At 35.3% G+C, this 16,223-nt stretch overlaps 1 protein-coding gene across 1 annotated transcript in view; it reads left to right on the top strand.

Annotated features, from left to right (window-relative positions):
• LOC106179288 (mitogen-activated protein kinase 14-like) overlaps positions 1-16,223 on the top strand; it is a 17,251-nt gene extending 1,028 nt beyond the window's left edge. Inside the window, exons 2-12 of the mRNA XM_013562837.2 lie at positions 543-672; positions 2,716-2,774; positions 4,791-4,902; positions 6,224-6,253; positions 6,395-6,442; positions 9,863-9,977; positions 13,743-13,814; positions 14,538-14,617; positions 14,992-15,070; positions 15,496-15,669; positions 16,098-16,223. Of these exons, the coding sequence (XP_013418291.1) occupies positions 543-672; positions 2,716-2,774; positions 4,791-4,902; positions 6,224-6,253; positions 6,395-6,442; positions 9,863-9,977; positions 13,743-13,814; positions 14,538-14,617; positions 14,992-15,070; positions 15,496-15,669; positions 16,098-16,168 (970 nt within the window). The 3' untranslated portion in view covers positions 16,169-16,223. The remainder of the gene's footprint in view (positions 1-542; positions 673-2,715; positions 2,775-4,790; positions 4,903-6,223; positions 6,254-6,394; positions 6,443-9,862; positions 9,978-13,742; positions 13,815-14,537; positions 14,618-14,991; positions 15,071-15,495; positions 15,670-16,097) is intronic.

Here is a 16,223-nt window from a genome sequence, read left to right as displayed (position 1 = left end):
TGTGAGGTTTTCAAGACAACCTCTAACTGGCACACATCAAGCATGTAGCATATGTTGTATAACAGTTTGTTTGTATATACTGATAAAAAACAATCTCCCAGAACTAATAAGCTTACTGCATTGTTAAATGCCCTTATTCATCCCAACAACCCCTTCTCTTATCACAACTCTGAGTGGGTGATATGTTCAGAGGTGTGAATCTGTGATTATCATTCATGTGCCCTTGGCACCTCCAGGTTGACATCACTTATCAGCAACTACAAAAAGAAAATGTTGGGTTCAAGGTACCCTCAACCAGTGCCACAGGTTGATTTTTTACAAGATATTCACAGCCTATGTTTTTAAATAAATAGACTGTCATTTGGTTCTCTGTACAATTTGCCTAAAAATATCTACCACCCTGGTAGAGGGTAGGTTCAAAGATCTTGGTAGAACTCCAGTCAAAACTGTGCCTGGTGCCTGTTAATATATAGTAGCTATATTCACAGCATAACTTCATAATTGTTATAAATACTTATTTATTATAACTGTTTTATTTTCAGCTCAGCAGTAGACACGCACAGCTCCCAAAAAGTGGCCATAAAAAAGCTGGCGAGGCCGTTCCAGTCCCCCATCCACGCCAAGAGGACGTACAGGGAAATACGAATGTTGAAGCATATGAACCATGAAAACGTGAGTGGAATACTACTGTTTGTAGCACTCTACTTCCTGGTTTTTGTTAAGCACATTAGAAATTGTTTCTGTCATGCTGAATCTTTTTGAAGCAAGACAGCCTAAAGCTGATCTATAAATTATAATGCTTTTCTGTTACTTCATGAGAAATTACTCCTTTAACCATTGTGATCTCATTGTTCATTTTTGTATTTAGGGTAAAAACTTGAAAATTTGGGCAGTCTTGAAAATTGTGTTGGAGGATGATTCTTAGCCAACATATTTTTATTTTGAAACTTAAAAGTCACACTGGAAAATCGGCATGTTGATCATTTTGAGAAGTTTGTCAGGTAATATGACCATGTTGGATTAAATTTCCAAGTTTTACCATACTTGTGCTTTTCTGTACAACTACATCTCCACTATCTATAGTCTTGTAAAGGTCAATTGTGATGTATTAAATGGATAAGTGGCCAATGTATTGATCTTACAATACTGTTACATATCCATCAATACTATGCCAGTGATCTTAATGTACACATTGTGGTAACTTGGGTATTACGTAAACAATGAAGGCTTGAAACTAGATTTATTTGAATCTTTTTTTACATGCTGTGCAGACAAGTAGGTCTGTAAGTTGTTGTAGATTTAATCTTCTTTTTCTCCTTTCATTTTCTGCTCCCTACCGTTTTTTTTTTTTTTTTTTTTTTTTTTTTTTTTTTTTTTTTTTTTTTTTTTGCAAATTGGCAAATTCTGTCATTGTTTCTGTTTGGTCTGGACCTAGTTTTATGACTGAAAACACAAAACAATCTAACAGCCATACAGTGATACTAAAGTGGACTAGAATTTTAAGAAAAAAAAAGTGTCCATTTGTTCGACCAGGAATTCCTGCCTACAATAAAAATCTCTTTAGACAAGAACATTAAGTGAATGAAACTGTAGATGGACTACTAGTAAAGGGACATAGATATATCAGACCCAGGTCATGACCATTTGTTTATTGTATCTGATGAGGACAATCTGACACACTGGCTTCCTGACCAAAACAGCTATGAAATTTCAATCTGTACTGTAACCAAAGAAGCCATAATTAAGATCAAATGTTAGGAGTTCCTGATATCCCATCTACAATAAGAATCTGTTTTGATAAGAGCATGAAGTTCATCAAACTGTGGAAGAACCAGGGACATTAGATGTTTGAAGTGCAGGTCATGACCAGGCCAGACATATGGGGACAAGGTCAAGATTTTGTTGACTGCAATGTTCATGATTGTCCCTGTATGAAAGGTGCTTTTGCTGTGATATAACATGCTCCTAGATAAAATATATGTTATATAACTACTTTTTGATGGGACCACTTCAGACTTATTTCAGGTCAGAGAAGACAACATTTTTGCTATAAACGTTTAGACTGGTTTTTGGGCTAAGGATCTTTTGTAAAACTGGCCCCTGCTGGAGACATATGTAAGCTCTAAGATCACATTCAGTTTCATACATTTTAATAGCAAGGTTGCCCCAACTCTACAGGGGATTCTTGCTAAACTGCTATCAGTGAAATCAGTTTAGTTGTCTGACACGCTTTCTTAAGCAGCTTTGGGGTAATTAACTATTGTGTGCTGATTATGCTGATTCCACTGATTGCATTTATCGAGAATTCCCTGCAGAGTTGGACAGACCCAGCTAGTACGATGGACTAATCTGAATGGGCCCTAAAGCAATCTGGATTTGAACCTTTTCTGTACCTCTCTTACTTTCTTCTATATTGTTACTGTTGTTAAGGACTTTGGTTTATAAAAAGTATTATTGTGGGAACATCATGTAATATAAGATAAGAGAAAACACAGCTGAGTTGGGTATTAATCAGGTGTGGAAGTACACTAATAATGTACAGCATGCAATCTATGGAGGTTTCTGTGATTTATTTTGTATAGTTCTGGGTCAGCTGAGAGGTGCATTCAGACCATACAATCCTTGAGCTGAAAAAAAAGCATTACCAGTTATATCCACTAAATACTGTAGTAAAAGATGTTATTTTAATAAGTGATATTTTTCTTTTGTTTCCAGATAATTGGCCTGTTAGATGTGTTTACTCCCACAGATACATTGGAGGAGTTTCAAGATGTGTGAGTATCAGTAGTCCTAATGGGAGAGTGGGACAAAGTTCCTATAGGAGAGTGGGACATAGTTGTAATAGGAGAGTGGGACATAGTTGTAATAGAAGAGTGGGACAAAGTCATTATTGGAGAGTGGGACACAGTCGTGACTGGAGAGTAAGACAGTCATAATGGGAGAGTGGGACATGGCTGTGGTGGGATATGGGGCTTGGTCGTGACTGGAGAGTGGGACATAGCCATAATAGGAGATTGGGACAAAGTCTTACTGAGAAGATCTGAAATTTGTAAAATCATGGTAGTTCTGTGAATAAGTGGAATAATGTGGCAATAACAGGGCACCTGAGGGTGGATGACTTTGTACAAGAAGACAACTTAGAATTTGATGTAAACATGTTTATAAGTGATATCCAGGCAGAGTGTGTAGGCATGTGTTTGGGACTGTCCTAGATAGGTTTCATCATTGTGATTAATTTCCTACAAAATATCAGGGAGTCCCGGCCCATCATTTTGCTAAAAAAATTCATAAGCCATCCAGCCTTCTTTGAAAATTAAGGCAGACCAGTAATGCTGGTGGCTGTCCAAATGATGGCTGGATGGCTAGCTGGGAAAAGCCTTGATCACAGTGACATTTCACACTAAACCCCCCCCCCCCCCCCCCCCCCCCCCCCCAGCAAGGATAAAAAGTGATCATGAAATTTCTGGTCCCCATCACATATATTATTGATATTCTTTGTAAAATGATGTAATTGTCAGCTTTGAGCACTTTCGTATGGCCTCTAATTGAACAAATCACAGCTCTAATTATTAAATAGAGCTGACAAATATCAGTCCGTAGGTGCTGCAGAATTCCATTTTATCATCCTAATATGTCTATTAATACCACAGAGATGGTTTTATTGGTTTCTGAGAGATTATACCGTGTATTGAATTGCCTCAATTGGCACGTTGGTGGTTAACGAGAGAAGCCGTTTGCAGCAGAGCAATCTGGTTTATTGATAGAATGTAAATGCTACACTGGAAATATCACCTAGATCTGGTTTATAGGAGGTCTTCCTAGGGTCGGATACTCAGGAAAATTTCAGACTGGAAATTTGGGTCAACTTTCAATTCAGGATAAATCCCTGGAGGTCGGATCGAATAAATTGCTAGTCTTAAAGTAAAACTCAAGTCTTTTTTTTTTTTTTCACTCCCAGTAAGAGGACTTTTACTGGCTTATTGGGGGGTAAAAGTAGACTTAAGATTTTATCAAATATTTAAGACCAGTATTTGGTCTTTAGATCTTGGGTGGAACTGTTTCGTGTGGGCTTTTACAGCATGGCAGACGTCTGGAATTGATGACATAACATCCTTCTTCTGACTGATAGCCAAAGTTTAGGATGATGCTGGGCACCTTGACGTTTATATAAAAAATTTACTAAGTGAGCACTGGATTGAGTCATCCAATCTCAAGGGCTGACCTTGCTTTGCTACTGTTATGAGGCAAGGAAAAAAAGGACTTGGATGACTGAGATATAACTTGTAAGATAACGCTGCCCTGGTAATACTATGAATTCAAATTATAGACTAGATGAAAATATGTGAATTTAAGGGCGTATTCCCAGACATTTAGATCGATCTATCCCCGTGGGGAGTCTCACTAGATTACTGTCAGATAATCCGGCTTAAATGTCCGTCCCGCCTACTGCAAGCTGTAAGGGGGTAATTAACTTTCATGCCCGCTCGGCTGACAGCTATTTAGCGTGAACCCTCAGGGAGTTAGGTCAATCTAGTTTGGATCGATCTAATCTCTGGGAATGGGGTCTAACACTGGGTATTATGAAAACAGCAAGATAAGTTCCAGGGTTGCACGAAATTTTGACATTAGTAGATTTTGACCAATTAATAAAGTTGATATACCTCCAATAACATTGGCAATATTTTGCATAATTTACATTCAACTTTACACTTAATTAGTAAATTTATACATACTGTATTAACTTGAATTCTGAGTCTGCAGATGTTAATAAACTTGTTGTATATTTGTAGATATTTGGTGACAGCGTTGATGGGTGCTGACCTCAACAACATCATCAAGACGCAGAAGCTTAGTGATGACCACGTGCAGTTTCTAGTATACCAGATTTTACGAGGTTTAAAGGTAAGCAGGTGTCAGTGTGCTAGACATTCCCTGGTTAGTTTATCTGATGGTGCAATTTAGACTGTTCTGTGACTGTTTTAAGTTGGGTTGTGTAAGAACACAGCCGTTTCTCACCAGGAGCATTTCCTCTCCTCCACGCACAAAAGATCCCCTATTAATAGTCGATAAATTGCCTCCAAGTTCTCCTTCCTGCCTGTTGGAATTTATGCCCTTGGATTACAAGGCATATGGACAGATGAAAATGAAATATAGAGCATGAATTCATGGAAGCATTTCGTCTCAATTCTCTGATTGATTTATTTAATATGGCAGAAAATAACACGTAGCACTTCGCCCGAAGAAATATCATGTCGACATGTACACAGTTCATCATGTAGGCTTTTAGGTAATTGTCTTCATTGGATTACATGATGAACTGAGTTCTGAGTCAGCCTGGGGTACAAGACAATTTAATATACACAAGTTGGCCATAAGACTTATAAAGTATATCCATACTGTTAATATTCAGTTCATTTAAAATGTATGCAGTAGTCAGACTAGTGTGTCTAATCTGTGTGTTTGTGTGCCTGAACATTTGATTTCTATATCTGAGTGTATGTGTATAAAAACAATTAATATTCAGTATCACAGTATTCTTGTATGAAAAAAATCTATCAGCAATTGCTCAGCAGTTGACTATTTGTGTAGCTATGTGTTCACTGCTGTGTGGCACCAAAGGGAATAGTATGACTAGCAAGTTTCAGAGTTTTTTTCTTCATACTTCAAGCAAGTGTTGTTTTTATGTGTACCATGTACGTCATATGGATAAATGCAGCATGCAAAGCTGTGTTCATATAATGTCTGTCTGCGTGTAGCATGTAACTCATATCATGTGGACATTTTTTTTTTTTTTTGCTTTAATAGTCTTAAATCTATGATATATTAGCTAGATCATATGTACAAGCTATACACAAATGTGAAGTAAATAATTCCTATCAGAGATAGTTTGTAAATTCTGTTATTCAACATTTCAGTTGTTCTTAAGACAAACCTCACAACTATAATTTTATATTTATTGTATTTTTCACAAATACAAGTACTAGTAAGCGTTTTTATACCAGTACAGTTTCGGTACATGGTCAACTAACTAAAATTGTTATTCTTAGGTAGAATACAATAGATTATGGAATGCTTGGTTTCCAATGTGATCCAAAAAGCAGCATGATTCTTGATACGTGCACACATTTCATGGGCATTAAGTTTCAGTAGATCATTCATTTATCAAGATACTAGTATAAACATGATAATAGAGGAAGTTATTTTTTTTCTTCTCTCATTGCAGTATGTCCATTCAGCAGGCATCATACACAGGGTGAGTACACTTCATGTTTTGCCATCACCATTGTTTTTAAATTTTTTAATGATTTTTTATTATGAATTTTTCATATTTTATTTATTGAATAAATTTGTGTGCATCATAGACAACAAAATGATAAATTGCTATTGTTTGCAGGACTTGAAACCCAGTAATATTGCAGTAAATGAAGACTGTGAGTTAAAAGTAAGTAGATTTTTATTGAAACTTATCCTTAAAGTTCTAAATCAGTGGCAAGAGGTCCAAGATCAATACACAGCTCTTTGACTGGATGTCATTCTTGATAAAAACCGATGATTAAAAATTTCCCTTGAATGAATGAATAAAGATAAGAGTTGTAGAAATTAAGCCATAAATTGTCTCTTCATGACAGTGGTGCTTTGCGAGTTCTTCAGACTGAATTCAAATTACCTGAGAGACGATAAACTGATAATGGCTAATTTTTATTAGCATACAAGGCTCTAAGAAACCTGTGACAGTATAGCCTTAAGGATATGTAACTAATGGAGGAAATTGTTGATGACACACTTGTAGACTTGATGTGACCTTTTACAGAAAAGATAGCATTTTGTGGGAAAAACACTGGTGGAATATAAGTTTGTGTATGAAACCTGAACGAAACAAAATAAATAGGAAAGTGTATTCAGTGAAATATGTGGATGAAATATAATAAAACAAGATATGGGCATTTTTACAATCCTGGGCTCCTTTTTTTCCCACCAAGGCTCAAAAATAGAAGTCATTATTGTGTTGAAATTTGTACTTTTCTTGAAAGTATAGACCTGAAGGGTGTAAGAAATGACAATCCCGAGATAAAACCTTGTGCATGTATAAAGTTATGATTATTTGAATTTTGAAAATCATTTTTTTAATTTTCATAAGCTAAACCTTGAAGTGTGTGACTTTTATGATAATTTAAGGTATTGATCTCCAGAAAACCACTTAGTTTTATCAGAGAGTATTGCTCTTTTATGTATTTGCAAAAAAATGGATGAAAATATCCAAAATTTGACGAATCAATGATATTTTGTAATTTTCCTGTTTCAGTATTAAATGTGACTTCATGAAGTTTTTGATGCTGAGATATTCTGAGGACTTCTGTACTTCACTTTACCTTGCATTAGTTCTTTATGTTATGCTTCATGATTGTGTAAAATATTATTTTGCACAGACATGTGTGCTAATTGCAGTGTCATGTTAAAATAAATGTCCTTTCCGAAACATCCCTGTTTCGGAAAGGACATTTTTTTAACATTTATGATATTGTTTTAATATATTGTAGTATTTGAGTTTATAAGTTTTAGGTAAAGTCTTTGAATAACAGGGGCAAAATAGGTGCAAGCTGAACTAAAATAAAGTCTTTTTATTACATTTTGTGCTTGTTTTGTCTATTCTGTACTAGTGATTCATTACTGGAATTTTATTTTATTAAATATTGATTCTGAGATATATTCCAGGTATTCTTTACACCATTACACCTTATTGCAGTTTCTTTTGTTAGAGTTCATTGCTGTATAAAATATTATTTGACAATGTCAGATTTACCAACAGTAAAGACATGTTTAAAAATATGTCCTTTTAGACATGTCCTTGTTTCGGAATGGACATTTATTTAACATTTATGAAATTGCCTTAAGATCTCATAGTATGTTGGTTTACAAGGTGAAGCAACCATTGGACAAAATATGAGTTAACTAAATTAAAACTGAACTGTTTTTATTACATTAATTGGTCATTTTGGATAGTTTTTGATTCTTTTTTGAAATGTTACTCCATTAGTATTTGATAATGACATAAAATAGAGAGTTCTACACTCCATTATACCCTATTCTACTTCCTTTTGTTACAGCTCATAGCTGTATAAAATATTATTTGACAACGTCAGGTATAAATTTAGTAATTACATTTTTAAATATGTTTTTAAATATTTTTAGGCATGTCCTGTGTTTCGGAATGGACATTTATTTAACATTTACGAAATTGCTTAAATGATATATATATATATATATATATGATGTATGTATATATTATAAATAATCACAGGAAGTTAATTATAACCTGCCTGCGAGCGCCTCTGTAAACCGTGCCAGTGAACTGACTCTCGCAACTTTAACATGTGTAGCCTCATAACTATTTTCGAATACTTTTACTTACATCATAAGTAAGCAATATTTAAAGTAAGGTAAGCTATATTATTCAAAATTATATTCTACATAAATTTGATTTGCTTCCCATCATCCTCTTCCTCATGAATAATAAATAGATGAGCAGACCAAAGAGTAAACAAGTGTTTTAGAAAATGTGTTAAAAAATGTCCTTTCCGATACAAAGCATCCAAATTGCCTTTATTTCTATTTATACTGATATAATCTCTTCAATTAATTGTTAATTTAATTTTGAAATACATGAACTTTGGGAAAATATGCAATGGAAGTTCTAGTAGATCCAAAGAAAAGATGCTGAATCACAAAAATGAATTTTTTTGTTGAGGATATATATAGAAATTTAAAAAGATGCCATTGAAGAAATGTTCTTCTATTATTTTTATGTCATATGCATGATGCTCTAACAGTAATTTGCTCATGTCAAGTGAAACATACAGCATTTAAGACAGAATTCTCTCTATTTATAATATTGGCAATGTAAAGGTACTTTTATTTGTTTCGGAATGGACAATTTTTAACAAGCATCTCAAAAAAGATCACAGTTAAATGGGTTTCTGTGCACTGGGGTTTTCTTATATAAAAATAAATATCACATGTCCTGGGCTTTAGAGAAATATATATTGTTACAGGCTAGGTGTCAACATGTTCTTTTTATGTAAGAAAAACCCAATGTTTTGGAATGGACAAATTTAACGGAAAAACACGGTAGGGTTATTTTGCACTCCATGTCAAGCTCCAGAATCATCGCGCAGATTTCATTATTTGATACAAACAATACCAATACATCCAAATAATGATTAGGATGGTTAATTATACTGTATGTTTTATGATATATTTTCTGAAAGTAATTTATTTTTGTTTCGGAATGGACATATCGTTTAACGGAAATACCAGCATGCCATAAAAAGACTTTTTTTCTAGGATACACCTCTCTCCTGTTAATATTTAAACTTTTTTGCTTCCTCCATACTACTGAGTGTTTTATAATCCAAAAAATGCAATGTCAAAGACTGTTTTAATTTATTTCAGATTGCTTTTTATTTCATATGACTGAAACGGGAAAAATTTTTGGTCATTTTTCAGGCTTTGCTTTAGCATAACTTTGGACTCGGTGGTGATATTTGATTTCTAATTTCAGTGTTTATCTTCACTTACACCATTCTCCAACATAGTGATAAAAGAATTCTTTGATCATAAGTATGTAATTTGTTAATTAGCAATATGTGGGAAAATCTGAAAAGTGCCCAGGATTGTAAAAATGCCCATATCAAGATACCACTTTTTCCATTCTGTATAATAGTCATTAAAATTTGATATCTTCACTATACATCTTGTTTTATAACTTCACTCCCCAGCTAGGGTAGAGCACTTCTCAACATAAATAGACAATATTATATTGCATATTTAAATATATATTATAGATATAAATTTGTGTGTGCAGATTTTAGACTTTGGGCTGGCCCGACATGCAGATGATGAGATGACGGGTTACGTGGCTACAAGGTGGTACAGAGCTCCTGAGATTATGCTGAACTGGATGCATTATAACCAGACAGGTAAGACTTGATATACATAAAGATCTGGAACTGTGAAAGGTCAGATATCAGCACACCTGAATGTTATGAGTACACAGGTAAGGTGAAGATGTGTACAGGTGATGGAGTATGCTCAGGTGAGCGTAAGGATCATAATGATATGTGGAATATTCATGAAGTTTTTTTGATAAGGGAACAAGGGTTATTTGGTATCAGATGGGGGGGGGGGGGGGGGATGAGGCTGTGATGGCTTACTCAGAATGAACTTTTTCCAGTATGTTTTTCAGTATAATCACAGCTGTGTATTTATCAGTAGTCTAAGAATAACAACTGGAAATTAAATGGAATCTCTATTCTTAAGTGTGGGTGTGGAGAATGCACAAGTATGTGTAGATTGGCATTCCATGATTTATTAATTTCAAAAGCCATGAATATGCATAAATAGTTTGCCATAAACTAACATCATACTCACTCAAATTGCACTGGAGCATGATAGTTAGTCCTAGATAGCGGAATGTTGAAATTGGGCTGAAGTGCACATTACTATGGCTAACATGGGTAATAGATATAATAGAGAAACGGAGTAAGATTGCATTCTTGGAGTATGATTTAAATGAGAGGGGGGCAGATTTGAACAAATTATTTTTCTGCGTGAGGTGGATGAGTAAGATTGTAAGTTTGTATTTCACAATCACTTCAAGTTTTTAAAGATTTTGCATAAAAACATTGGTGTTGTGTTGATAAAACTGAGGTTTATAAAGCGAGTAGTGTTTGGAGGGGTTGTGACTGGGATTTGTTTGACTTTTTAGTGCTGACTTAGTTGTCATTGTTGCTGAGTATCAAATAAGTTACACTAATGTTGACAAGAATGACCACCTGAATTGATTGATGGATGTGAGAGTGGGGGGGTGCATCTGCCACAGTGTGTTAGTTGTACTGTGACACAACATCGTGTTAGGTGTGCTGCATCACAATATTGTGTTAAGTGTGCCAGTACAATGACATTGCATTAGGTGTGCCTGTGCAATCACATTGTGCAAGGTGATCAGTACCATCATATTGTGTTGGTTGTGCCAATGCAATCACATTGTGTTGGTTGTGCCAGTACAATCACATTGTGCTGGCTGTTTCCCACTCAGCATGTGGCCTTATCTTGCTTGTAGTTCTACTGTCTCACTACACTTACCCTGTGGACATCTGGTCCGTAGGCTGCATCATGGCCGAGTGCTTGATGGGAAGACCACTCTTCCCTGGGTATGACAGTATCCTTAATAATAATAATAATAGTAATAATAATGATAATATGTGTATGAAGATTGTCACATATCCAGTAGATAAGGAACATGCACATTTTTGTATACCTTAAAAAATATTTTTCTTGGCTTGTTTTGTCTCATTAGGTTTTTGTAGCACTAAAAAAGTGAGTGTATTGCATTGGGCAGAATTCTGGGGGGGTTTATTTCCTAAAACCTGTGTCATGACCACAAGTCTGTAACGTTAAGGAATTTTTTAAAGTTTGTAGTATATTTATATTAGTGGAAAAACTTAGCAGATTTTTTTAATTAAATTTTCGTTATCAACAGATTTCATTTTCATCTTAGTTCAAATTGACCCAGATTTAAATTCCTCTTAGGTTGTTGTCCACATGACCAGTGAGCTAAAATATTTAAGGCACAAGAGTGACTTTTATCTTGAGGATTCACATTCACTTTCAAGTTATGCATGCATTTGATATATATAACTAACCTTTTCTTACTAACCTTTTGTATTTCTGTAGCATCTCTTACATATTATTAGTAGTTTATCACTGAGCATTTATTTTTGTTTAACTGAACTAGATTAAGTTGAGTTCACAAATGATTTGTTCTTCACCAAGAGAATGGTTAAACATGGTCCATGATTTGATCGATATACATATATAGTAAAACTAACTTGTGGATAATCTAACTGTAACACCAGAATAATCCTCCTATGGCCTAATGAGCTGTTTCATGGCATATGCATGTTTAGTAGTCTAACATCATATTGATTCTTGCTTTTTGCTTAGTTAAAATTTATGGAGGTTTTGCTCCACATATCTGAACAGCATTAAGGTTAAACTTTTATTTTAGAAATGTTGGTATTAAAGCTCCTATGATACCAAGTTAACATTTCACTAATGTATGGCAAAAAAATGTAGTCAGCAGCTCCATTTTACATAGCTTATCTAATTGGGCTACCTTTGACCTGTGGTTGACCTTTTTCCCTTCAAGTGACCTGTAGGTGACCTTTGACCTTCCTGTGACCTTTAACCTCTGACCTCTGTGTATTCTGTTCTTTCAGTGGATATCTGGTCTGTTGGCTGTATATTTGGGGAGATGCTCACTGGTCGTCCTCTGTTTGCGGGATTAGATCATATCCTTGGGGCACCTGTACTGCATGCTGTGCCTTGGTTTACTTTACCTTCTTACTTTCATATTTAAAACTGATCCACTTTTTGTGCGTTTCATCATGTGTTTTTTTTAAATTTAATTTTTTTTTTTTTTTGCCCACTTTTTGCATGCTCATATTGTCATATATCATGTTGATCTGCTTTTTGCAGCCTTCAGTTGCTGTGGATGAATTTAAGGTTATGTTATTATATAGTAATTATTGTTCCAGATATTCTCAAGCTGGCAAAAAATACTTGTCATGGCTAATTTTAAAGGTCCTTTTGAAAATTGTTTAGTTGGTTCTTTGGACTGACAACAATTAAAATTTATCATGACTGCCAGTCCAAGTATCTGGCAGTTTTAAAAAGTTTATAAAAGTTTTAAAAGTTTTCATAATGTTTTTCATCATTTGTATATATTCAAATTGTTTATATTATGACTAGCTGTAACTACATAGAGTCCTAGTACAATATCCCTACAGCCTGACCTTCCCAGTCCTTGACTATATGGATTAACTTTTATATGGGATGAACACAACACAACAACTAATAGCTCAGTCATGTCCTTTTGTTTTTAGATAAATTGCCTAGTTAGGTTAGCTTTGTTTGTTAGTCGCACACACATTTAATTTCACTGTATCAGTCAGTGGAGACATGGTTTGCTGGGAATTTAATGTTCATGTTGCATGCTCTAACTGTTTACCATTAAGTTGATCACAGTGGGTCATGTGTCACAGCATGGGTGTCTGGTATATCGACTGGAAGCCAGTTTCACAGAAGAAATGAAAAGACCTGAAATTGAGAAATTAAAATCTACTTTATTCCAGGATAAAAAAAAATGCTGCAAACTAAATAGAAAAAAATGTTGCTACAAATTCCTGCAAATTGGCAAGAGCATTTTAAGTGTGCTACGAGTTTGCAAGAAGTCTTCAAATCCATTCATATTTAAGACAGTGCCTCATTTGCATAGTAAATTATTTCTTCTTGCAAATTGGCAGCATATTGGCAGAAACAGTTTGCAAAAAAAAAAGAAAAAAAAGGAATTTACACTAAGGGTATGATGGAAACTCATTCTGTAGAATCCTTAAGGCAGACTTTCATTCTAAGGCCTCATTCAGAACAGGGAACTAACTAGTCCGAGGGTCAAATATGGCAACCCACTACAAAGCTTGCCATCTAATATGCTAATAGACACTGAATATATATCCCGTGGAAAAGTATTCAAATGGGTCAGCCATATTTGACCCTCGGACTAGTAAGTACACTGTTCTGAATGCGGCCTAAGTTAACACCAGCTTAGGGTCTCGGGGGGAAGTTTTTCTGTCACACTGGCCACAGAACTGGGAGTAATTTGCTTTTATCTTTTTGTTTTTCAGTTGACATTTGGTCTGTTGGCTGTATAATGGCTGAACTCATGACTGGCAAGACACTCTTCCCCGGCACAGATCGTATCTTTTGGCTTGTTTTAATTTAGTTGTTGATTTGTCTGTGTCGTTTATGTGCAGCTATGTAGATATGCCTGCAAGAGAGAGAGAGAGGGAGGGAGAAAGAGAGAGAGGAGTGAAGGCAGCCATTGTTTTGTTTGATGTAATGTAAAGCTATGTGGTCACATGCATGTTGCCTCAATGCAGGCTGTGTAGTTTCATTGTTGCTTCTGACACATGCTTCCTACTATCTGTATCGGCTTTCTTCCATCTTTACCAGCTTTCTACTTTCTAGACCAGCTGTCAACTACCTGTTCCAGCCTTCTGATACCTGTTGCAGCTTTCTTGTATCTGTACCAGCTTTCTAATACCTGTACCAGCTTTCTTCTATCTATTCAAACTTTCTTAACTGTACCAGCTTTCTCACTCTTGATTGATTGAATAGTAATCAGTTATGCTTAGGACATTTTGGAGTCAAGGTCAGTTCAGACATGATAAAACTTGGATCGAGAGTTGATTCTTTTGAGACCAGAAATCAGTCCAACTTTCGTGCTCAGATAAACCAGATTAATGAACCAGGCATGAGGCTGTCAGAGATGTGCTGGGACAGCCAACTGTGCTTCAGACATCTGTGGCCCTTTTCACGACAAGTCTTACACTTATCCCTACTTGCAAATATGCTTTTGAACACAAAGTTTATCTAAGTAATCGTGGCTAAGTTGTTTAAGTTCCTTGACTGCTGTCCAGATATTGACCAGTTGACCAGGATCATGAGTTTAGTGGGGACACCAGATGACCGTCTGCTGGCCAAGATAACCAGTGACGAGGTGAGTGGATGTCTTTTCTTAATTAGACATTTATTTTCTTCGTAGATCTTCTTATTCTAAGGAAATCTTTTCTTGGACATTCTTTGAATAATGTTTTCATATTCAAAATTTCACATTTTTGCCATCTCGAAAGAAATTCACCTGTTTTTATCTTTGTTAGGAGAGACATGAAACCAGAAAATTTTGAGCTCGAAAACTGGTTTGGATATGGGATTCCTTGTAGTTCAGAGAAAATCTCCAGGAAAAAATAACCTTCTTCTACATAAACTTTAAGTCTTAGTTCTTATTTTGCACCTGTAGTTGACCTCTGACTTGAAGGAAAGCTTTGCATAAGTAAAATTTGTGCTTTAATTTGTGAGTTGATGTTTTTTCAGGCACGGAGGTATATAAAGTCACTACCAACTACGCCAAAAAGAGAGTTCAAACAATGCTTCTTACAAGCCAATCCCTTAGGTAATCAAATCTCAGCCTTGTGGTGTTTTAGCCTCTAACATGTAGCGTGTCTGTAAATGTTTTGCTCAAGTTGGTTTAAAATTTCTAGCACATAACATATATTTAATTAATTTCTACTTAGTGGTAAAAGTTTAGCAGTGATTCCCAGCTCAATAATTACATTGTTGTATATGGCATGCAGTGGGTGACTTGTCTTGGAACTGTTACCTAAACTAAAATAATGAAGAAAAATCTAATACTCTACTTACATTAAAATGGAGATCACGGCTTTTTGACCTTATATAAAGGCCTTCATTGGTTGAACTGATGGTGCTGTCACGTGGTGCTTTCCGTTTCAACATAAGATCTAGTATTAGGATTAATATTTTCATTATCTAAGTATAATGTAACTGGATTGATTATGACTGTCACTTTGTTGTGTCCAGCTGTGGACCTCCTGGAGAGGATGCTGGACCTTGATGCAGACACTCGGTATACTGCCAAACAGGCGTTGGGCCACCCTTACCTCAAACAATATGCAGACCCTTCTGATGAGCCAGAATCTGAGCCTTACGACCAGTCCTTTGAGGACAAGGAGTACGATATCCCAGTCTGGAAAAGTAAGCAAATACTCCTGTATGAATTTGATTTTTTTTTTAATGGATATTTTTACTTTTATTATTTTCATTGTTTTGGGTATCAGCGTCATTATGGATAGCACGAAGGGTGTAACAGAATTCCGAAAGGGGAACATTTGGGGTTGGTAGACTGAGATGACCTTTGTTTTGCTTGAGGATAATTCAAGTTGTTTATAAATATGCTGTCCAAGGAATGTCCTTTTTCAAGTGACAGTTATAATTATTATTTTCAGTGAGAGGTAAACATGTTGAACAGAATTTTTGCAAAAAAAAAAAAAAAAAAAAAAAACAAAGAAAATTTATTTTGGTTGATATACTACAACTTCCCCTTTTGCACAATATGAATTGTCCTGTTTTGTCAGTCTGGTTTAGAAAAAAAGATAAAGTATTTCCATCCCATTTTGTTTCAGGACTAATATATGAAGAAGTGACAAACTTTGAGCCTAAGCACTTAGATGAACAGCAAGAAATGTGTATGTAAGAACACTTCCCCTATTTGTCTGTGTTCATGGACTCGGTGAGACAGAGAGAGAGAG

This window comes from Lingula anatina, chromosome 6, assembly GCF_051362555.1.
Source record: "Lingula anatina isolate TDL-2025a chromosome 6, LinAna3.0, whole genome shotgun sequence".
NCBI classification, from domain to species: Eukaryota; Metazoa; Brachiopoda; class Lingulata; order Lingulida; family Lingulidae; genus Lingula; species Lingula anatina.
Note: the sequence above shows the minus strand (reverse complement) of the source record. Positions and strands in the feature narration are given on the sequence as shown.